We start from the raw sequence: 26,102 nt of genomic DNA on the forward strand, positions 1-26,102 counted from the left end.
GCCACAAAATAACTATTACTTGTAAATAGAGAATAACTTAATTACCACATTAAGACATGGAGCTGCAAGGGAGGCGGGGGGAGCCCATCTGTGTGAGCACTCTATCCAACCACTGCAGGGGTCCGTTGAGATGCAACTCTATCCAGCAAGGGGTAGATGTCACAGTCTGTCTCCTGTAACACACCATTACACATCACATTAAGACATGGAGCTGCAAGGGAGGCGGGGGGAGCCCATCTGCGTGAGCACTCTATCCAACCACTGCAGGGGTCCGTTGAGATGCAACTCTATCCAGCAAGGGGTAGATGTCACAGTCTGTCTCCTGTAACACACCATTACACATCACATTAAGACATGGAGCTGCAAGGGAGGCGGGGGGAGCCCATCTGTGTGAGCACTCTATCCAACCACTGCAGGGGTCCGTTGAGATGCAACTCTATCCAGCAAGGGGTAGATGTCACAGTCTGTCTCCTGTAACACACCATTACACATCACATTAAGACATGGAGCTGCAAGGGAGGCGAGGCCATTTCTTAATATTGGAAAGTGGGTGGTAATCCAAAAAAAACCGAATTTGAAAATTGGGTGAGATATAAATCGAGCTAAAGCGATATCCCCTTCTTTTTTATGACCCCAATTAAAAAGAAATGAATTGGAGGGAAAAGAACTGTTTTTGATGGCTGTACAGACATTTTTCTCTTTGAACTATCATTTCAACCAGTGTAATAACAATGTACATTATAAAAACAAAAATAGCTTTTCAAATAAATAATATTTCCAAAATCAGTCCATTTTATCTTAGCTAGTTTAAAAACTATTATATTATTTAACAGCTGTAGTTTTATATTGTCGTGATTAATCAGTAATATGTTTGTGATTGAAAGTTGGTGATACTAATTTAACAAACTCCAAAAACATATCATTCTAATGAAGAGGCAATGTACTTGCAAAACTGATGCAAGTGCAGGACAATGATAATAGTGCGTGATGGCATCAGAAGAAAGCAGTCATCGGAGAAACCTCATACATGTTTCGAAACAGCTGTAAGAGTATCAGCATTTGCATTTATGAACAATATAAACCTAAAAAATTAATTACATTATTTAAAGGAACAAACTAAAATCGGATTTGAAAAAAGACGAACTGACTAATCAACTTATTACAGACGGTTTTATATTAGTTGAGTAAGCTTGACCCACATTTCTTAATTATTAACTTGTTGGGGGAGGGGGGATGTAATACATATGTTATTGTTGGTTACTTATTACTTATGTTACTTATTGTTTGTGTGGTGTAAAACGTAATAATTGCATAGCACCATTTTTTTTTTTAATGTGTCTACAATAAGTTTAGAAAACGTACAATAGTTTAATATGGAATTGGAAACATTATTCTGAAAGTGTACATGTAATGCATGTTGTCTTTAATAATGACTTGAAAAGGATGTAAGACTTATCGTTAAAGAAGATGAATGGAGGATTGGAAGTGAGAAGAAACAAGGAAACATACAAAGGCAGCAATGTTTAAGTCCAGCCCAGAAGATGTGTAAAATGACAAAAACACTTGACCTTCTTCCAATGTTTATAATTGAGTTTAAAACAACGAACCATTTAACATAACTGGCTTCTGCAGCAAACTTGGCTGGTTTCCCCAAATTGTATTAGATCTTGGTTGTATGTATACCTTGTGTAGTTAATTTTCTCCTTAGCTTATTGTAAACTGAATCCTTCCTCACATTTCACACAACTGTTAGTTGTTTGTCACACTTTTATTGTATGTAAGGCTAGTGATATTCTATTTACATTCTGTGTCACAGGACTGTCCCACAGACGAGTTTTTCTATTTCTATTTCACATTTAGTTAAAGTATTTCAATAATCTTTAACTCGTTGACATGCTCTGGAGAGAGTAAACTCCCGTTAAGAGTAAAACTACAATCATGCCCAGATGATACAGTCTTGCTACAAAGCTCTGATTACATAGTTGTACTGTTGTCTGCTACATAATAGTACTGAATAGGCTATCATATATTTAATGTTTCTGGTTGGCATAACTGCATAAAATGTTACTTTTTTGTAGTCAGCTGATATTTGTTGTTCTTTTGATGATTATTGGGGGGAGGGGAACTCATAGCTGTAGTTAGTGTGGTGTAAAATGTCATAATTCCATAGCAATGAAGGTTAAATATGGGTTATCTAGGTCATTGTGAATATTAAAAATAATACTTTTCAACATTTTTCAAGGTGATACACTACACTTATATTCTTTACATGTGCCTATATAGTAAGTATGTATGCATACATATGAAGATCACGAGGGAAAACTTGGTAAGTCAATTTTTAATATTTATTTGATTTTTTCATCCAATAGAAGCAACTGAGTACTTTACCATGTCATACTGAGGAATAACTTGATTAGTCCGGAGCAACAAGCGTTTGAAATTTTAGTGTACAAGGGGGAAAAATTTGGTAAGTCCATGTGATACAGGGGAAGAACTTGGCAAGTTAAGAGAAATTATTCTTTGTAATGATGGCTAGCCTGTCTTACATGACCGGTCAATTAAAAAACAGGGTTGTTTACTTGTTTATAGACTGTGTTTTAGTCTCCGTTTCACACATGTTCTGTTTATAGGTTATCTTCTAAGTTTTGTTTCACACACACTGTTAATTATAGTGATGTATTGTTGGATTGTGATTTGTGAGTTATAGTGAAGTGTTTGAAATACAATGGCCAGTGATCGTGAGGATTCCGATGATTCTGTGAAGGACAGGAAAAAGTTGTAAGAAAAGGAAGTTTTGGAAGATTGAAAGATGTACAGAAGAAGCTTAAGTTACAAAGTCATGAAATAGGTGAGCCTTGTTCTTGAATCAAAAAAATGTTTTGAATCATTACCAGAAAGGGGCAAAAAAGAAATTATCAGAAACATGAACAATATGATAAGTAATGATGAAGTAAACATGTACTTGGCTGGCCTAATTTCATTAGTAACAATTCAACGACGGAGGCCGAGGAAAAATGAAAATGAAGCAAGCTTTCGTGACTGTTCTGTTCATGAAATAAGCAAGGTGTTGTGGAGGAAATTCAAGTCTGTAAACAGGCCTTTATTTCCTTACACAGTATTACTAGGGGAAAGGTAGAGGTTCTCGTTTCAAAAATCGAAAAAGATGCGAAAGCGCCTAGAAATTTAAGAGGGACTCACCAAATCAGATCCAAGAAATTGAAAGATGAAACTTTTGCGGTAGTTAAGGAGCACATTAGTTCATTCCCAAGTAGGAACAGCCATTACAGCAGTAAGGAATCAGACAGGGTTTATTTGGATGAAGGCCTAAACATCCAAAAAATGTTTTATCTATACAAACCTTGTTAGCCAGAAGGTACATTTAAAAAAGTAAGAGACTTTTCGTGGTCAGAAGAAAAAGGCTAAGCGTACCGCAATGCAGTGTGAGACAAAATAAGCTATTTTTATGGACTTTGCCCGAAACTTTCCTTGCCCTAATATTGAAAAAAATGATGCATATTACAAGAGACAACTTTCTTTCTACATGTTAAATATACACGTTCTGTCAAATAGCGCCAGCTGTATCCAGAAACAGTGGGTAACAAAGGAGCGGATGAAGTTTGTTCATTCCTTTCTCATTTTGTCCTAAACTTTCTTCACCCATCAGTTACACAATTGGAAATATTTTGTGACTCGTGTGGCGCGCAAAATAAAAACAATGTAGTAATAAAGCTGTGTCACTATCTAGTTCACACTATGAAAAGAATTACCTGTATTAACGTTTTTTACTCTCTACAGGGACATTCTTATCTAGAATGTGACAAAAATACTGCTGTAATAAACAAAAGAGCAAGGTTTGAAATTCCAGCAGACTGGAGCCATGAAGTGGAATGTGGAAGAGTAAATCCATTTGAAGTGATAAATGTTGAGGAAACACCGGACATAATCAAAGGTTGAACGAATCATTTGCATTTAATCTAGGAAAAATCTCTTTCATTTGCAAGTAGGCCAATGAGAGAACTATTGTTTAATGAAACTCACACAGGATCAAAATATGTAATACTTTCCATGGAAGTACTGTACATGGGGAAATGTTCGGTTGAATAGGGGATTCAAAAAACAAGGAACAATAACTATGACCTATTGTCTATCAGATATTTCTTGGTTGTATTACATTTTTATGATTTATGAATTCACATTCAACCTAGACTAACCATTAGAATAACAACACTACAATCACACAAGTGTTTATTCTCAGCCAACAGTGTTATTTATTAATGTGTTTTTAGGTCTTTTACCAAAATCAAAAGATAAGTTCAACGACATATAAGCACTGAAGCAGTTTTGTGGGCCAGAAGCTAAGGCCTATTTTGACAGCCCACCTTAAAAACAACAGATGGACAAATGTACAGTTTTATATTCTGACAAAAACATTTCAATGTTATAATTCATTTACTCTTTACTTCAATTTAAAATATATTAAAACAGTTTTCTACTTTACAAACCTATACTAAGGTGGAAATCTATATTAAAGGGGAAAAACCTGATAAGTCTAGGGCGTGACTTTGAAAAAAATGAAGTAATTGGGACATATCAATAAAATAGTACAATTATAGGCGAAATAAGCACATACAACTAAATAAAGCTATTAAATAAATAGTTTAACATATTAATATTTTTCATGTTTTTTAAGTTTGAAAGTTAAAAATGCTCTCCTGAAATATTACCAAAATGTGACTTACCAAGTTCTTTCCCTGAGGTCTTTTTCATATGTATATAATACAATTGTAAATAACAGGGTACCCTTTAATTCACTGGGATATGAATAATATATTTCTCCTTCCTATAATTAATTTCAAACACTTAAAGTGTAATTTGGTAATGTTTTATAACTATATCTCCACTACAATTCTAAGCTATTATGATTTGTCAGTAAAACCGACCAAACCATGAAAACATTTGGAATTTCTAGAAGCTGAATCACCACTAAAAATTTAGCATGCGAATGGGTTAAACTAAGAAATTACACCACAATAAGATGCCAGCAATCAACAGAGCCTATATTACGTGAGTAAACAAGAAATCTAAAAGCAGGATAAAAATTACTGTAGCGAGGTCAGATGGACTCAGAAAATGTATGCATGGCCATCTCCTCACAAAATTTACTCAACACGCACTCCAGCTAAGTCTGCAACTCGACTCGCCCAATCGTCCACACTAGACATTTGAACTTGAATAGACAAGTTTACAGTCGTTTACTAACTTGCCTAAGGTAAACTAGCCTTAAGTGATGTAAAACTTACCTGTATTCTGCTCCCCATCCTTTCACAAATGACATGCGTATTGTGCACATCCGAGTTAGTTGATAGACTGCTTCAAAGCCCTGACCCACTGACTGAGACAGGAGTGTTGCAAATTCTTGGTTGTTGAAAATCTTCAAATTACACCCTAAAGAAAACGGAATACCCAATTAATTATTTGCCAGCATAAACAAAATCAATAATGAAAGGATGATTTTGGAAAAATGTATACACTGCATAAATTGCAATCCATTACCTAATTTTTATATCAAAAAGGAATATTGTTCTTTTTTTATATTACATCAATTTTTATAAACGTTTTGAATTTGGGTCTTCTTCGCCGGTAGACAAAATTGGAGACCAAATTACCACTTTATTTGCTGGGATTGCACAGGAGTCACTGTTACACCCACTGTTATTAATCTGATGTTAATGATTTTCAATATAGTTTGCGTTTTGAAATTTTGTTGTGTGTTGAAGGCACTTTTTCCTTGCAACACACCAAATTCTCCAAAAATTGAAATGATTCCAGCCAGTCAGAGACCTCTATCTGTTTGAAGCCAATATTGTTGATCCAGTGGTGAAAAATTAGGTAAATACGGTTCCTTAATAAAATTATTAGTCGAAAGCCTCATGAACTATAGTTAGGTAAACCACCAATACTACAGGTGGTGCTTGGAATTTTGGGTATTATTTTCCCATATCCTACAAAAGGGATTAAATAGAATGACACAACAGTATTAAATGTGAACATTATTACTCTTCTAATTCGTGCTTTTTTCTGGCGTTATTTTTTCATTCAACTGGCTGTTTCAAACTACTTCTAGTTTATAACTGAAAAATGAACAATATAGATTTGACGCACCAGGAGGTATTTTGCACACGGTAGCAGGATGCCAGCCATAGCGTTGGTTGCAGTTGGGGGATTGCACGAATATGGAAGAATCACTGAGGCATTCTGCGAACACCTCTCCCCCGATGTAGTAGAGCCGCACACCCTTGCCTATGTGCCTACGGATCTGCTCGACAACTATGTTGCGGTTCACATTCGAAAGCAGGCCCAGGCAGAATCTCTCTGAATTGCTTGGATCTGTTCAAATAATCTCGTATTACAAATAAAGTTTTCACTATTCCACAGCAAAGCATTAGAACCCAAATTACTTTACTTATAATGTACCGTACAATTAGGACAGTGTTGATATTAAAACAGAAATACAGGGTGGTTATAAATTATTGTACACATTTTAAGATTGAATAAATAAATAACCAATCAACTTAAAAACATGGGAATTGTTTTATTAAATTGTAAATTTAAAACAGTTTTATATACTGACTGAAAATTAATAATTGTACACATTACAATAATTATAAAAAGTAGTTATAAAAAGAAAGTAAAAATGTCACTTAAACTGTGGGTGTAAGGTATGATTCTTCTTAATGACTTGTGTTGTGACATAGTCAGCTGGTCAACAATGGATCTTTCCACACCAGCTGTTAATTACAGTTGACTAAACAAACACTAAACTAACCTCAGTATCAAAATGGCTAGTGTGCAAGAAAAAGCAAGGTGTGTTTCATTGGTTTCATGAAAGCAGATCTGTAATAACTGTTCAAAGAAGGTTTCGTTTAGAGTATGGCCGCAATCCTCCGAGTAACAATTCTATAAAACGCTGGTATAGGCAGTTTGAACAGACGGGAAGTGTCTAACATAGAAAAGGTGCTGGTAGACCTCCAGTTTCTGAAGCTATTGTTGATCAAGTCAGAGAATTGTTTACGAGGAGCCCTGGTAAGTCTACTCGGCGTGCAATTTTGGAATTAGGATTACCTCGATCAACAGTCATAAAAATTTTGCACAAACACCTTAAGCTCCATCCATACAAAATTCAGTTATTACATGAACTAAAACCTAAAGATAAACCTCGACGCTACGATTTTGCTGTTAGATTACTTGACCTCGAAGAACAAACAATAAACATTGGAGAAAGCAATTTCTTGAAAAAAGTAATTTTTTCTGATGAAGCAACCTTTCATGTTTCTGGTAAGGTGAATAGACACAATTGTAGGATTTTGGGTACTGAAAATCCTCATAATGTTCGAGAACAAGAAAGAGACAGCCCTAAAATAAACGTTTGGTGTGCATTGGCTATAGATGAAGTGATAGGACCCTTTTTCTTCGCAGAACCGACACTCACTAAAGAGGTATACCTCGACATGCTTGAACTTTTTGCAATACCGCAAATTGAGCATAGACAACCAAATTTTTTACTGGCAGCAAGATGGTGCCCCTCCACACTGGGGTAAGATAGTACGTGACTACCTAAATGACATGTTTCCTGGTCGTTGGATTGGACGGGATGGTCCAATTCCTTGGCCTCCACGTTCCCCAGACATTACACCCTTAGACTTTTTTTTGTGGGGCTATGTCAAGGACAGAGTCTTCACCAAAAAAGTTCAAGATATTGAGGAACTCAAGAATAGAGTTCGAGAGGTTATTGGAAGCATAACTCCAGCAATGCTCAGAAACACATGGTGTGAGGTTGAATTTAGACTACAAACTTTGCGTGCAAACCTCGGAGAGCACGTGGAATTAGTTTAGTTTCCTTGTAAAAGTATGAGTAACAGTAATCTTTTTGTCCTTCATTGGTAATAAAACTGTTTTAAATTTGCTATTTAATAAAACAATTTCCATGTTTTTAAGTTGATTGGTTATTTATTTATTCAATCTTAAAATATGTACAATAATTTATAACCACCCTGTATTTATGAGTACATTAGACAATGGACAATATATTTTTATTTCTCAGTCAATACATAGTGTACAAAGAGAATTGTCATAGATTTAATATAAAATCATAAGGTCTTCACTAAACATTTGTTTAGATAACATAAAGGTAATCAGTTCTTAATATAAAGATTCTGTAAGAAGTCTAAAATATTGTTGACTATAAACTATCATAATCTAAAACAATTATTACAATTTAAAATAATAAAAAACCCTATTTTATATGAAAGGGTCATCAAAAAATTCATTTACTAAATAGTATGCTTTCATTAACAAAGTTTTTTTTTTTTATTTTCCTTTAAAAACCTTTTGCTGGACACCAATTCTTTGTTGCATTTTAATATTTATTTATTATTTTACAAATCATGTAATTTATGGATTTTTGAAATTTGGAAGAGCTATGTTGTTTTATCTGTATAAAATTATGTCTGGTATTATGTTTATTGGTAGTTTGTATCATGAGAAAAATTATTTTTATGTTTTGTGTAATATTTGCATAACTCATACAGGTATAAACTCGATAAAGTCATGCTTTTTGAATACTGAAAAAGCTTCCTGCAAGGATCAGAGGGGTATTTTTTTATTAATAATTCTTACAGCTCTTCTTTGTATTAAGAATAATCTGTTAAAACTTACTAAAGTTGTTCCTCCCCAGATTCCTATACCACAGTTTACCAAACTTTGAAACAAAGCAAAACACACTTTTCTGAATACTTCAAAACTAATGGTGTTTGATAATATTTTTAAAGAAAAACAAATTGAATTAAGCTTAGTTATAATATAACATGCTGATCATAAATCAAAACTAGACAACGTTTTCCTAAGTAATATATTTTATTCAGTAAATCAGTTTTTATTGAATCAAATGGACTTGTTTATCTAGTAACGAATAAATATTAACATGACTTGTTTTGACCTGCTTATCTATTTACTTCAAATATTTTGTGGCCAATAAACTATTCTATTCTACAATAACCTGGTATAAAAAATAACCTAACATCAAACTCCTGTTTATAAAACAAGAGCTCTTTGGCAAAAAAAAAAAAACTCTTGTAATTCAATATCATACTTGATTCTTTTAAGAAGCTTTATTGGAAGGAATCATGAGATGTAGTTTGGAAAGAACGGGGATGCTCATTGCATAAAATAGTGCTAAAAAGAGATTAACGTTTTTCTGAACAACTATGAAAATATATATTACTGGTAATTTCAACAGATAATTCTCTCTAAAGAAAACTTGCATGAATATACTTTGTTCTTTTTAAACATGGTCCACCAGAAAAAGATGGTAGAGAATCAATTAGATGATGATAATAAAGTTTCAGTCAATTGGCAAGACTTTTATTTCAAAATTGAAATAAATAGCACCAATTAATGTTCTCACATTCCTTATATTTAAAACCTATGTGGGTAATAGCACAATACTAATCAACGTTCAGTGCACAAGTTGTGTTTGAATCACTTTTAGTATTACAATTTGTATTATTTGCTTTCATTTCGAAGACTTTTAAAATGATCCGTAAACTAGAAGGCCATATTTATCAGAGTGAAGCAGCACTAACCTGTGAATCCATCAACAGAGATAGAGGGCTGAGAGGCATGGAAGGTCTCTCCTACTCGTGTGTTGAGCTCATAGTAGCTGATGGAACACCAGAACACGGGCTCACAGTACATGACCGGCTGAGGATCCAAGGCTGGGCTGGGGCTCATGCCTTCAACACATACAAAATAATCAAGAACAGATGCAACAAAATTTGAAAATTGTATGTTTCATAATAGTCAAACAGACTTAGCTGATTATATGCTTAAATCACTAAGTAACTATGATCTATAACTAGGTTTCTGCTAATATCTCTGACTGTATTAACCTTTAAAGCTCGACATACGGATATGTCTGTACCATCACAATTGCATTAAACACGGCATACTGGGATATATTGACAACCTCCTCATATTGACAACCTACGCCGCAAATTAGGTAGCAGCGTCTATGTCATCAAGAGGATAAAATCCATAAGTAGTACCAGAGTAGCAAAAATTGCATATCATGCAATCTTTGAATCACACCTGCGGTACGGACTCAGAGTTTGGGGCAACTCATAGGCAACAAACTTGCAGCGTGTCCTGGTGCACCAGAAAAAGGCTATTAGAGTGTTTGCAGAACTCAACAACAGAGACAGCTGTCGACAGAAAATTAAAGAACTGAAGGTTCTATCAGTGGTTTGCCTGTACATCTTAGAGGTGGCCACTTACGCTAGCACTCTACAGCTACAGAGAGGTACCGATAGACACAAATACAACACTCGACAGGCCTCGAACTTTACTCTACCGACACATCATTTGACCATCTTTGAAGAGAAGCCTTCCTACCTGAGGCCCAAATTCCTCAACCTGCTGCCCGAGGCAGCCAAAGGAGAAGGTGCACACAGCGTGAGAAGACGAACTCACCACATGGTTATTAGATAGACGATTCTACACCATAAAAGAGTTCCTGAACTGGAGAACATCCCCTATTGACCTCTAACAAGAAATGATATTGACTCTACCATTTTATTGTACTATGTATAATTTTGTTAACTACTTGATGCCAATTCTGTACTCTAAGTTCATGAATAAAGTCTTCTAATTTCTGTATTGTCTTATTGTAATTAATTGTGTACATTATAATTCATGAAGGTGCCGAGAATGTGTAGGAATGCCTAAATGTATTGATTTATGACCAAGTAAATTGGATTGCGTGAAGCGTCAAAAATAAATCCATAACCAGTGATATTCTTGTATTTTCGTTTCGTCTGATGATATGTGGCATGGCATGCATATATATATGCATGTGGGATCGGCCTCTCCTTTAAATAAAAAAAAAAATACCCGCGTCCATGTGTAAAATGTGACCGCTAGTATCGGTAGAGCTTTAAAGAAATATATTTCTTTGTTTCTTATTTCTTATTCCAAGAAACAGAAAACAATTTTAACTTTGGGAAAAACAGATTTTTTTTAATTCTCAAAATGGACACTAATTAAAACCAGGCCAAATTTTCTTTGGGACTTTACGGGTTAATCAAATTAAACACCTTCGACAAATCTTATAAGAAAGATAAATTGGTAATAATACAGACATATGGCACAGCAAAATTTACCTTACCAGGCAGATAGACAAACTTATTTTCTATCTTAATTCAGATTTCCTCCCACTTTTTATTTAATATGTTTTTACACACACACAACTGATATATGTTGTCATCTATTCACTCCTTAATCTACATTAATCTAACTGTTTATCATGATGGATGTAAGCTACTTCGGTTTTCCCTAAAATATTCCGGTTACTTCTGACTCACCTTGTGACAAATACGACCGTGTTACTTTATTCATAGATAATACACTTGATATCGACAGACTGAGAGTCAGTACCACATACATCTCACGCATTTGGAACCTTCACAGGTTAGGACATCACAATTTGCTGCTATGAGAGATTAATAGCTCTTTAAGTCTGTTTCTCCTTCCGGAGTAAATTTCGTTTATTTGTACCATTCAAATTTCACTAAATTACAGGTCTAGAGTGAATAGATGACTCATCAGCTCCCTGCGGCAGCCAAGGTCCACCTTTAGTACAATGGCTTCTCTGTCCTTAAGTTACAAGATACTTCTTCTGGCCCATATTATTAATCCATATTGGCACATAATCAGCTGAAATTCCCTTGGGGATCCACTTAATACTCCCACAACTTTTGACTTTAGACCAAGTAATTATATTATGTTTATGCTAGCAATCTGTCACCTACACTCCTTAATTGGTTATTAAAATATCTAAATATAAGCAGACAAATAACTCCTTATCTTGCATTAACCTTTAGTAATTTTAATACACTATTTTTTGCCCCTCCCCCCCTCACGACTTTTTGTTATAATGGGGAGTGATTGTAATTATGAATAGTATCTGTCAAAGACTTACTGAGGTTATCATTATGGTCCATATTGTCGCCATCCTCGGACATGTATCCGGGGGGAGGTGTTTCTGTGGGTGGGCGGGTGGTTGTGGCCTCCAGGGCGAGAGCTAAGGGATGAGGAAGGGCAGGGGCTGACGTGTTTGTGGGTGGGGAAGCTATATGCTCCACCAGCTCCACTCCTCCACCACTCTCTACGCTCGACTCCCCACTAGATCGGGGCACAAGTATTGCTGGTAGAACTGAAACAGACATGGAAATTTCAACGACCAGCTACACTAGATAGCTTTGTACAGTAACATGTTTATAGGCAGGAACCACTGTCTACGCCGATTCCCCAATATATCGACTATTGTGGATCTGTATATGCATAGCAGAACAATCATTTTGATATCATCTCATGCCAACTGTCTAGATGCTATTTTAAGTGATTGAACATGTGGTAGTCACTAGGAGGGTAATCGAGTTGTTCAGTCAAATGATAATGACATTTGAGTTTGAGAATCCGCATGTGGATGGGCACTGACATGATGCAAACAAATCCTCTAACTAAGCATGCCAAGGCTTAAATTTTGGATTAAGCCATTGATGTTTCAACATCAATGACAGTTTAGCTAAGAACTCACCACCTTTATCCCCTTTATCACTACACTGCTGAAAAACGTTTTAATCACTGGCTACGCTAATCATTTAGTTTTGTGTACCTCAATTATTCGTCCACAGCATTATTACAATTTCCAATGATTTAAACATACTTATAAAAGTTTTACAAAGGAAATTTACATGGATCGGCACCTGTAACACTGCAGTGACCATGTTAAGAAGCAACGCACTAACTAACAAAATAACACACCTCGTAGTTTACATTCAGACTGAAATTTAACAATTAACATATGCTCGTGAGGAGGTTTTCATTAAGACTGTTTATGTGGCTTAAGTAACACAACTAAATAGCAGTAACAGTTGGAATAACGGCTGTGGCTTGTATGGCAATTATCGTGAGAGCTGTAACATTAAGAGTGGTTGCTGCTTGGATGAGTGACCGAGTGAGGATTATTTTTGGTTGTTCAGGGTAAAACTCAATGTAAAATTATGTATATTGTTTGACTGTGAAGAAATTTTACAATTACAAAATACCCACAACACAATTTGAGATATTTTATAATACAATTTATGGAGCCTTAGTAAAATAATGTCATTTATATTTGTTTGAATTTGTTATTTCTACAGAATATTTTGCTTGATTAGATGCAAACTGTGTGGGTGAAATATCCTCATGTACAAACTACTTTTAGCAGGTAATGCAATAAAAAAAAAGTAGAAAATCTAGCCAACCTAGTACATATACTTGTGCATGTAAAAATAGTATTAAAACATAAAGAAAAACCTAGCAGTATATTAATTTATAAAATGAAACACATTTTTCACACTTATAATACATTGAACAAATAGAAAGTTGTGCAGTGATCAATTCTTACAAGTAAAGTTCAAAATAATTCATCAATAAGTATTGTCTATTTTAATGCACAATCATTAAAATGTTTAAAAATATCTTACCCTGAAGAAAGGTTGTCTAAACTGTTTTTATAAATAGCTTTCTTACAAAATCCTTTTATAGCACTGACAATTCCTTTACTTTTTAGTATCTCGTTAATGTCATCACTGTTCAACTTATGTTTTGTTTTTTATTTGTTCATCTTAAATTAGTTTTGATCTTTTAGCCTATTTGTTGATTCTAAAAAGAAAAATTGTATAAATATTCTTTACTTTTCACATTTACTTTTCGAAACCTCTTGTTATTATTAAAGTTAATATTATTTATGATTGATCTGTGTTAAAAGCCAAACCTAAAACTGAACTGAACCTAGAACTTGTCACAGTTATTAAGTGATTCGGATAAAGTTTTGATCCAATATTGCTGATAAAAGCAAGGAAAATACACTTTTTAAGAAAATAATTGAAAATTGTAGTCATTTTCAACCAATGCAAATATGCATTAAATAACAAATACAATTTTAAAATTAAGGAAAAAACAAAGGAGTATGCAAACATGGGAAGAAGAGCAACAAATTACAAAACACTGTCAACATTAGGCCCCCTTAGGCACTGTAAGACAACTTTCACAATATCATTAGTGATAAAAGTAGAAACACATTGTTTATCTTGTGTTACAGTTTGGACATTCGGTCACAGAACCACAAGTGACCACTTACCTGGGGCTTCAATCCTGCAATAGTGGTAGGGATTGACACACACGTCGTCTCTCTTGAGCGCAAAGGCGTAGGTGCAAGTTTCTATAGCCCTCAGCTCGTGGTGAGACTGCACCTCAGGCCAACGCCACAGGCGGCAGTATATCACGTGAGGTAGCCCTTTCCTGTGTGACACCTGCACCCTTCCGTCAACGGTCCTACAACAACCGACACGTTATAACAAGTCAGGTCTACCAAGGTTTGTGAGTACTGTAGTCAGTAGTGAAAATATAGGGACTACAGACCGTGTCCGAGAACCCATAATGGGCACAGCAAAATTCGATAGGTCACTTAAATCTAGGCAACCTTATGGATGTCCAGGAGCGGCACATCACTAACTGCAAATGTCGAGATTCTGGAGCGCAAAAATAAATCGATAAATCTAGTCTACTGCAGGAGATGACTATTGGAGTAGGTGGGGTTCGTTCCCTGAGAGTCAAAGGTTCTTGCTAGCCTAGACATAAGTGAGCGGTGAGTCATCCCCTGTCTGCTTTGACTGAAGATGCTAGTTCAGAGCTGGTTTCCTCTTCTTCCAGAAGGGATATGGCTTGAGATTAGTGCCCTAAATTCTTCCCTCATAGATCTCGACAGGAGGCGTCCCCTAACCCCAACCTTACCCATCCAGCATATCCTGTCATTCCAGAAATAGTACAAAGGTCCTTACCTAGGTGCAATTTGCTAAGCTTCTTGTCCTAAGAGAACAAAAATAACTGTGTCCAAATATTGGAGACACCCCAATGATGAAGAAGAGAAGTCTATATACAGTAATAAGGTATTGCTAACAGTCTTGGCCAACACCACAGATATGTATATGGGAACGGTGAGAGTTAGAACAAAAGGATAAACAATAAGGAAACCTATTAACCTATTAGAAAGGCGATTTAATATGAGAAGACCTTCAACTGCTAAGGAGTTTGATGATATTAGATAACACATCTTCTGCAAAAAGTGGACGGGGAAAATGGTTGAGAATGAGCGGTGAGCTACAAAGGGTTGCACTTTACTTTGCAAGCTAAAAACAGAAGCCATCTGATAATCCAGATCTCCGCTATCTCTTCTCTCTTGACAGGATATGCTGGATGGGTAAGGTTGAGGTTAGGGGGCGCCTCCTGTCGAGATCCATGAGGAAGAATTTATGGCACTAATCTCAAGCCATATCCCCTTGGAAGAAGAGGAAACCAACTCTGAACCAGTATCTTCAGTCAAAGCAGACAGGGGATGACTCACCCTTATGTCTAGGCTATCAAAGAACCTTCAGCGGATCCTACTCATTCAAAAGCGAGCAGTAAGAATCATGGCTTCCCTCCAACATCAAGATAGTTGTAGAGAGGTATTTAAAACACTAAGAATATTGACAGTTGTGGCTATTTATATAATTGAAGTCATTGTACATGCCTCCAAACAAGGACTTACTAGAAATGGTGATCTTCATGGCCTGCAAACAAGACATGCTCAAGACTTCAGCCTGGCAATACACAGGACATCTCTATTTTCCAAAAAACCATCATATGCAGGAGCGAAACTCTATAATCTACTCCCACCTAAGCTGAAAGAAGACAATCCTGAAATTCTAAAACGAAGCCTGAAGACCTGGTTGCTGAGAGAATCAATCTACAGCCTGGAAGAATTTGTGACATGCTGTAGAACATCCCAAGGAGAGACATGACCTTATGCATTATTTAGATTTAATTTTTTTATTTGTTTTATTGATTGTTGACCCTTATTCTGTACTTGATGTTCACGAATAAAGCCTACTGATTGATTGATTAATTGTATTTTCTTAAGAGACACTACCAAATAAATATGAGAAGCGGATACTTATATATGTGTTTAATTAAGACTAAACATTTAACTCAATTGTAATTAACGTACTAAACACTATTGGAATCCTGAAGGCACAATTCTAGTGGGATTCCGACAAGTGCATCTAACTGTTCTTAGTAAAAAATGCTGAACTACAATAATGGTTCATTTCAACTCTTGTGGAGGAAACAGGATTTTTCTGGACATTTGCCATCGTTCAGTGAAACAAGAAATCAGTAACACCTGAAACTGAATGATGGCAAATGTTCGGAAAAATCCTGTTTCCTTCACAATCCTTCCAACATCAAAAATAACCTTCAACTCTTGTATCTGCTATTGTATCATAAGCCTGGGCTGTGGCATGAGGCTGGTTGAGCTGAGAATCACACAAGTTACATTCTGTTTACACACACAGCAAGCAAATAATCCTAATGTAGGTACCATTGAATTTTATATTGTATTTCTTACGATGGTTAGTCAAAACTTAAATTTAGAATTAAACTTGACAGAAGACTGACCTGGAATCAGTATGAATGACATAACCATAGAGTGAATCCAACTTAAAATGCTCGTGGTTTATATTACTCTAAGTGACAACTGGTCTCATTGAGTGTACCATCTTACTACCTCACATTTTCCTGCTTTTATTATTTCTGACGGCTGAATAATAAGCTATTCATTGCGTTACACAAGAAAATTACTATGAACAAACACGATATTGTACCCCCTTCGATAGGTTAAATGAATCACTGCACTGTATCAATAATACAATCTACTTTTTATAATAAACTACATGTGTTTGTTAGGCAGCTTAGTTTATTAGCTACAAATTTATCCGTAAATTTAAGGACCTTCTATCACGGCATTTGATACATCTTAAAAATTGACTTGGGCAGTATTTTCCAGATGTTAGGAAAGAGAGCTGGCAATTTAAGTTGACATTAGATACATTTAAAATTGATGTGGGTGTACTTCCTGACCACATTCAGGAACAAGCAATCGTCATAAAATTCTCATGCAAATGCGGAATTCCAAAACGTACATGTCAAATATTTTTGGTTGAGTTATCTACCTGTTTACCCGCAAGTTGCTTTGGAAGCTGCAGAGTTGTTAGTACAATTCTCATCCACACATCTCTAAGAGTGTATTTTCAACATTGGCTTAACTAAAGTCAAAAATCGAGCAAAAGTGGACGGCAAAAGTGATCTGCAGTATATGCTTTGTCACTGCTAAATCCAGATATTTAAAAACTTGTACAAGACAAACATTGCTAACCTTCCCACCAAGTTACAAAGTGACTGATTAAAGTGTTATTAACTAACTTTTGTAGATTTTATAACCAAAACTTAATTTGTGTTCTGTGTTTCATTGTTTTATTTTTAAAATCTTACTAGTGACAATAAGTGTAGGCAAAGACTATTCAAAAAGGTATTTGAGGTAATATTAAACATTTTATTAAAAATTATCAAGTATTTAATTTTAAAAAGTGCAAATCTAAAATCTACCCAAACCTTAAAGGTGCAAATTAAAAATTCCCCACTAGTGTTGACCACATAAGGTGATGATGGTAGAGGGGAGGTGTGACCAAATGTCAGTGTACTGAGGGAAGCATAAAGCCTGAAAGGTTGAGAACCCCTATTACAGATAATGAGGTACAAAATAATACTACAATTAAAATACTGTAATATTTGAGATATAATACCTCTAGACAACAAGTCTTTAATTAATTTTAGACACATTTAGTTACAATTTTTACAACAAAGTTGAGTAACATTTAAATATTTTTGTAGCTATATAGACTATGGCATGGAGTATATGAAATGGTGAACTCGTGTTGTGAATTGGCTCTGGTAGCTGTTTCTGCCCTTTAACCATTTGGGTCAGAAATCAAGGAAAGAACTATAAAGGGCTAAAGGGAAATATTACAAACAAAAGATAACAAGACATGTTCAAAGATATACTAGGGCCTAGTCATCTCTAGACAGTCTGGAATTTAAAATCAATAAGTTTTGACCTTGAGAAATCATACAGTGTTTTCATTGGAAGTAAAAACCCACAAACGCAGAGACGCCCCAGGAGGAAAGCCCCAACATTTTTCTACACAGACAGCTTGAGAACACATGGATTGGTTAAGAAGGTTAGTCATATAGAACACAGAGGCCCTGGAGGGATTTTCAAAATAGAAAAAAGGCCTATATATTATCCAGGGACCCTAGGATTGAAGAACACAGACATATCATTAGCCCTTTATGTAGTAGTATGTAGTGATTGATTAATCTAACAACTATAGCGAAAATTGGCAATATTTTACCTCATGGGGCTCAGCAGCCTTCTATCTTATAAGTTAGCGAAGCAGATTTGAAGGATTTCCAAGCCTATGAGTCTTATTCAAAGCCAGTGCTAAGCTGTCAAGTGCTGATGAAATTAGCACAACACAATCAGATATAGCTGGTATGAGTGCCAGGCCATGAAATGATGCCATCAGAAGAAATGATGAATTGGACTATTGGCAAAAAAAGAGGTCAGGATCCATTCTAACAGATCTAAACCCCTCAATTTGGTATACTCATTAGCTTCTGAAAGAGAATTGTGAAGAGAGGAATGTGTTGAGAGGTAGAAAAACACCCACATGTTAAAAGAGCCACAAGATTTTTACAGGCCCTCTTGTGGAGGACAATGTTATGGGTTTAGCCTTACCACAAGAAGCACTGAGACTTCTAATGGAAATATTAACAAACTATAGGCCTCTCAGAAAAAATTCAGGACCCTAGTACCAAATAACTTGGTTCAGTAGATTTTGTTATGAGCCATCAGAACACATCTGGCTGGATATCTCAAAGCGTCAACAAAAGTAAATGGTAAGTTTTCCTGAGCCCTTGGATGTGTGAGTGGCAGACACTAGAAAGTTAGCAGAATTCTGCTAATCCCAATTTAATGGGAACAAATAATTAGGAGAGCAAAAACAAATAATGTATAAACAAACTTTTCATAGGACAATTTTATCAAGATATTCCACTAAGATTTCAATACAAAATTTGACAAACAACTTTTGTGCTATCACATGTTGCAATAAGCCTTGCACATAGAAGAATTTAAAATTGCTTATCAAGTACTACAATATGGTGTGTGAAATAACTCAGCATTATTTATTACAGAGTGATATCAGTTAGTAAACACTAAATATGTTTGAAACTGCATACTTCATAGTGAAACTTACCTCAAATTACCAATGTCTCCTTTATCAGAACGCAAGCTGAAATCATAAACAACTTTGTTAGGTTTTTATTTAACAAGATAAACAATAAATTTACTATAATGTTCAACAAGTATAATCATGTGCTTGGGTTCTAAATAAAATTGGGGTTTATAAAATGGTAATGGCAAGGCCCCTTAAAGGTAATTTATAAAACATATTCTTGTTTAACTGTGTACAATAGATACTTAACTAACTTTTTAAGAGATGTTTCAACTAAATTATAACAAAATATTAAATAACCAATAACTAAAAATTCAATCTTACATTTTGGAAACCTAATAGGTACCTAGAGATCTACAGATACCTGGAATGTATAAATGATACTAAAACTGAGGTGTAGTGACAAAGGATGTTTCAAAATACATAATTTGTATTCATGGAATGGAAGCCTACCATTCCTTCAAATATTAGTACACCTAAGCAATCAGTTCTTTTGTTTTCATGGAAATGGAACATTTTTTAATAATTGTTTGTTAGGAAATGAAATACCTGTCTTCTTAGGTAAAAATAACAGTACAATTTTATTCATTTAAAGATAAACAATCAAATGATTAACATTTTCCTTAAATTAATATACGTCCTATAATTTTTTTCATCCTTTAGCTTCTAGCAAACTTCCTACAGAACGGAACTCTCTATTTTCAGATTCAAAGAATTGTTTAATTAATTCTTGCAATATTTGATCACCCAAGAAGAAGTTATTTTCAACTGGTTTGCATAATGGATTTTCTATGTACCAATGAGTGTTTCTTTCAATACCTAAGATGTTAAGTTGTTTACAAGTGAAAAGTAGAAATAGTTAAAAGAGATGACTAGGTACAGGTTTTCTTGGTGGCACATCATAACAATGAAAGATTATCATCGCGCAAATAAGGCAGCAAGATGGTGGATCATATTAAACACTGACATACAAGTATCAGGCAGAACCATCGCCTACTGGATCTGTCTATTAATGCAATGATAATATTGCAGTCTCATTATCTAATTTCTGGTGTAACCAGATTAGAAGATTACCCTACAGATTTTTAGGCAAGAGATAGAAAAAGAATTGTACCTTGAGCAGTAACATGACGCAATGTAGCTGTGAAAACAGGAATAGGAATAGGCTACTCTTAACCACTTCAGTTAAGGCTGTACAACGCACTAAAGGCAGAATTGTTTTATAGTGACTCAACCGTCATAATGTAATCTATTACAGCAGTAACTTTGATAAACTGAATTCAGCTAAAAACAATGACTCAGATACCATCCAATCACGAAACTTCAACACTTCTGCCAGTCACTGACTGTAACTAAGGAGACGAACCTTGATGCCATAAACTTTAACCATTTTAATCTCAATAAAAACTTAAAAACAAATCTTGCTTCCACAAATTCCTCGATAACACACATCTTCTTTTAGCACTTTAAATTATAATAACAATGATTATGTGTATGCTTGCTAACTAAAACAAGATATAAATAGTGGCCAGCTGACTTAAAACTTATGTAGGCCTACATTCATTTGAAAACACTCTCTGTTGAGAAGACACAATACTGTTAAGCAAATTTCTCTTATGAGATATTGTAAAGCAACTGGATAGGAAATTTAGTCCCACATAAGAAACTTAAGAAGATGAGAAATGTGGGACTGGAGGAAGTTATTAGAACGAAGGAACAAAAACGAATGTCATTCAAACAATAAACTAGGTTTCATAAACGACCCACTTGGAAGCCAATAAGGAGTTCTATCTATGCCTTAACAAGTTCCTAAATGATAAACTTATTTGTCAAAGGACCACTCTTAGCATAACAATAAACAATCTGTAGTGATATTTTTGAACTAGCATGATGTCCCTTGAAGTCTTCAGCCAAGAAACTTCATACGGCTTCCATGCCAGTTAGCAAGCACGTATTTTCATCTGCACCAATAAAATATCTAACTAGGCTTTTAAAATTAATAACATTCCAGACAGAAATGAGATTTACAATAAAAAAACATCATGTGTCTCCAAATAACCAGCCAAGCCCATCAAAGATCACTTGCAAGTCAACAAACCCTAAGCAATGCTGTCCCAGGGATAGTGGCTGTCTCCGCTTTACAAGGATACAATTTCTTCTAAATAACCTCATTTTGTTCCAAGTCACCAAGGAAAAGTACTAATGGATGAGAAATAATGTTGCCATCAAAGTTGTCCAATAACAAAATGTTAGTCATCCAGATATGTAAAAATGATCTGGGATTTCGCTGAGGAAGCCATACCCCATTACCTCTCCCTATTCATGTAAAAACAGGGTGGTGTTTTAGTGTGGGTGTTCTAGAGAATTGGTTATCTAGAAGCAGGCCTATATCATGCCAAATTCTAGTACATATCTTAGAAGGTAACTTGGCATTAAGCAAGCAAATATCTCATTTGATCAGTTCAACAAGGTCTTACAGAAGATGTTGAATATAATAGGTAAGAGGTAAGTTTTCATTTACTTCTGAGAATTAGAATTCAGTAAACAAATGAGCAGTGAATCATCCCCTTATTCTTTATTTGAGTTTTGTTTTTGAGGATGGATGGATTGTGAAAGAGACAGGATTTTTTTCAGACATTAGCCATCCATCGTCAGTAATACAAAAAAACCTATAGGTAGATTTATGTGGTAGGTCAGTGAGTGCGGACCTATTGTGACCTGTTACTGTAGTTCAGTTACAATTAGTGTTTTGTTATTATTAAGTCATATTTGAGTTATTCTACATGGAATTGACACAAAACGTTGTTGTTATAATTCCTGCATGTCACAATGTTCTGGTATGATTTGTTTATTTTAACCTAGATTGTAGTTATGTGTTAGGTTAGTTATTCACCTAAGGAAGAGACCAGATTTCAGATCTCGAAATGTAGTGTTACTGATTTTTTACATCACTGAATAATGGCAAATTTCTGAAAAATCATGTTTCCTTCACATCCCTTTATCTTTGCTTGTTTAGAAAAAATTACCTACTGTAGAAGAGGTAAATGACAGATCAGATCCTGGCAACTATCGACCTATTGCGTTACTTTCAATATTTTCTAAAATACTCTAAAAAGTTGTTAAGGCGAGGCTAGTGAATTTTCTTACAAAACATAGTTTTTATAGTAAAAAACAGTATGGGTTCCAAAGTAAGTTAAATACAAGTGCTGCCTTATTGGACTTCATGTCTCAGGTCTACACAGGCATGAATGAAGGAAAAGTATGCGCTGGACTATTTGTCGACGTCATGAAGGCGTTCGATACAGTGGATCATCGAGTACTTTTAAATAGAATGCATGACGCAGGCATCAGGGGAATTGCTTTGCAATGGTTTTGTTCTTATTTGACAGATAGAACCCAAGTAACTAGAGCTAATAAAACTTTCAGTGAAGTAGGTAAACTAGGTATAGAGATACCCCAAGGATCAGTTTTGTCTGGCCATCTTTTTCTAATTTATATTAATAATTTGTGCAATGGTAATTTCAAGGGCAAGATTGTAGCATTTGCGGATGATACTGCTTTATTTTATAAAGCACAAGTACAACTGAGTATCCAACATGATGTAAATGCTTTAAGATAGTGGTTTTCTAATAATTTCATGGTAATGAGCCCTAAAACCAAATACTTATTATTAACTTATGTAGAAAAGTATCCTTTATTTCACCTGTTTAAATACCATGTTTTGAGTTGTCATTCTAATAATAATATAGTGTGTAATTGTTCAAACTTAGAATAGGTTGATAGTATTAAGTATCTTGGATTACTGGTAGATTCAAAGTTGAATTGGAAATCTCATATAGCTGAAGTTAAGTCTAAACTAGTGAAGTATGTTAGACTTTTTTATTCTCTTAGAACGGTATGCTATACAGGATTGCTTAAACAAGTTTATTTTGCCTTTATAAATTCTAAAATTGAATACGGTTTAGAAATTTGGGGAGGAACTTATATTACAACCCTCAAACCAATTGTTACTCTGCAAAAACATTTCATAAGAATAATAAAATTTAAGAATAAAATGGAGAGTTCAGCTCCAATTTTCAGAGATTTAAAAGTGTTACCGATAAAAAATCTGTATATCTATAAAGTATTAAAATCATTTTATAATCAAAGCAGCAGTTTTTACAATGCAAATTCACATTATAGTCAGAGAAGATTAAACGTTCAAGTTCCGAGACCCCATCTAACCTTGTTTAAAAAATTCTATCTTTTTTTTAGGACCAAAGTTTTTTTATTGTTTACCAGAATATTTAAGAAAATGTAAAATCAAAAATAAGTTTGTTAAAATGCTTTTGGCATGTTTTGTTATTGGAAGAAGATGTAGACAGGTTTTACAACACTATAGTATGATCATTACACTTTTAAATTGTAACTTTATATTATAATTTACTTGAACATCTGATCAACATTTCACATATATTTCCGTTTTATGTTACTTTTTTTAGAAGTTAATCTAGTTATAGTTGTTTTAGAGTGTATCATTACGAGGATCTGGTAGGGCAGTCCTTTTTTTCGAGTTGCTGTTTCTTTATGTGTACTAGTGTAATTCCCGAACAGGTATTTTGTTACCTCGGGCTTTATTGTTGATTTTAGTTTAAGATCTACTGTATGTAAAATGTACAACTGACAACAATAAAGAAATTTTTTCATTCATTCATTTAGGTGCAGATCAATAAAAAATGTAGCCTACTGCTAATACGATAAAATATAATAATTAATTTGTACAATAACTTGGATCTGTAGCTTTCCCAAGATACATATTTTACAAATGACAGAATTAAGAAAAGAAGTTGTACATTTTCTAATTGAATTTTTTCTTGGATGAGATAGTAAAATTGTACGTAATATATGGTTCACTGATTTGATACGTGGTGGTTGCTTAACCCTACATCGGGCGCTAAACGGATTTTTTCCTCCGTGTATTTTTTATTATTAAAAATAGTACTACTTTTCTGATGTTGGCAGTCGTTTCCCGCAGTGTACTTCACGAGCATCTTTCGGGGAAGAAAAACAATAGCCTCCCGCATATCTTTGTCAAAATCTGTCAGTGTGAGGTCTACTTCCGTGCGAGACTGGACGATTCCTCCGTGAGCACCCGATGGTGTGTTTGTAGTGCTTGGACAAAATCTCCGTGAGCGCCTTATTGTGTTTAGTTTTTATGGAGTAATAATCTGTGTGCGCCTAAATGTGTGACCTGTGATGGTTTCTTTTTAAGTTTTACAATATATTTTATTTGAATTTTGTGAAATGGAGAATGAAGACGAGAGACTTGTCAGTACAGTACCAGGGTGCTAGGAAAGATTTCAGTACTCTTTATGGAGTGAACATTGTCGTTATAAGAACCAGAGGGAAAATGTTTTGAAACTTTATGTAGTGTGTAAAAAAAATTTTTAGTAAAGAATAAATTTTGATTTCAGAGTAATAATTGACATTACAATTGTATATTATCTCAAAAATAGAAGTAAGTTGTTTTTGTAACAAGTTAAAAACTAAGTTAATTTCCATATATTATTACAGTAGGTTAAACATTTTTACAATTAATTGCATTATTCCTTAAAATTAATCATGTTGTTATTATACAATAACATTTTTTAAGATTTTGAATTTCTTATTTGGAAAATTCATTACATAAGGGAGTAATTTTTATTTAATTTCTAAAAATGAATATATTACATTGTAATTAAATCAGTAAGAATATTTAAACAAATAAAAACAGTTTAAACGACTATGATATCCATTATTCGCTAACCTGGAGGAAACCTCCGTGAGCGCCTGATGGTGTTTCTAATTTTAAGCGCCTGATGGAGGGTTAATATACTACTGCAGCCCTCAAGACACATGAAAATTAAAAAATAACTAGAGACGCCTTATAAAAAATCTGTTGATACCATAGGCCTATTATTAAATTATTACAGATGAGCTGTGTTATGCAGGTATACAGAGAACACCTTACCGTGTGGAATTGGGACTCTTATAGCTTGCTGTGGATTTATGTCAGGCATTCATGTTTGCGGTATGGTTTTATTTTATTTCCTTATCTTGTAATATAATTGTAAAACTATAAACCAATTGAAGTTGATGCAGTCATGGCTCAGAATTAAATCTCAAAATGCTTTATTTTGAAATACGCCTTAGCTTTTGTCACTAAACATTATAATAAAAATATCAAATATGTCATCACCCTCTGCGACTAAGTGAAGATTTTGAAAGCATCTTCTCCTATAACTACAGAAACTAAAATAGTATAGACATACATATCTTAGAAGTCCATTTAGCGTTATCATACTACTAGTCAATCGTCGGCTCAATTACGTGGTAAGCTAGAATTATATTGTTATAGTACGTGACTTTCATGGCAAAACATTGTTTTTTAGTCTGTGGGCAACTTATTTACATGTAAAGTAAAGAAGAACCCTACCTTGGCTGATATAAAATACTAGGCATAAAAATTAGTTTAATCTTAATTGTTACCAAGAAGGTAAATTGCTTACCTAGGAATTGTAATGCACCTAGTATTAGGATCTTGAGTAGTTATAGCTTTTTCCAATTCTTCAAGCGCGTTCGTCTTCTTAAGTTTTTTTACTAAACTTTTCACTGCTTTTTCACCCCACTTATCTTCTCCTTCTCCTTTTTTTCCAGCCCAGAAGACGTTTAACAATTGGGGGAGTGAAGGGAAGCATAGACGTCATAGCTACATAACAAAATATTGTACTGACAATTTATTCAGTAGTTTAAAAAAGAAATTACGACTTTTATATTTCAACTAAGAACGAACAATATTAAATATTTATA

At 34.5% G+C, this 26,102-nt stretch overlaps 1 protein-coding gene across 1 annotated transcript; it reads right to left on the reverse strand.

Moving 5' to 3' along the window:
• Positions 1 to 209: 209 nt before the first annotated feature.
• Positions 210 to 26,102, reverse strand: LOC124369903 (mothers against decapentaplegic homolog 3-like). The gene is given in 9 exon segments (XM_046828065.1): positions 210 to 471; positions 5,301 to 5,445; positions 6,163 to 6,387; positions 9,642 to 9,791; positions 12,035 to 12,268; positions 14,240 to 14,433; positions 19,296 to 19,331; positions 25,802 to 25,944; positions 25,946 to 26,102. Coding segments are annotated over 9 exon segments (1,305 nt in total). The 5' UTR covers positions 26,000 to 26,102; the 3' UTR covers positions 210 to 347.

This window comes from Homalodisca vitripennis, chromosome X (genome assembly GCF_021130785.1).
Source record: "Homalodisca vitripennis isolate AUS2020 chromosome X, UT_GWSS_2.1, whole genome shotgun sequence".
Taxonomy (NCBI): Eukaryota; Metazoa; Arthropoda; class Insecta; order Hemiptera; family Cicadellidae; genus Homalodisca; species Homalodisca vitripennis.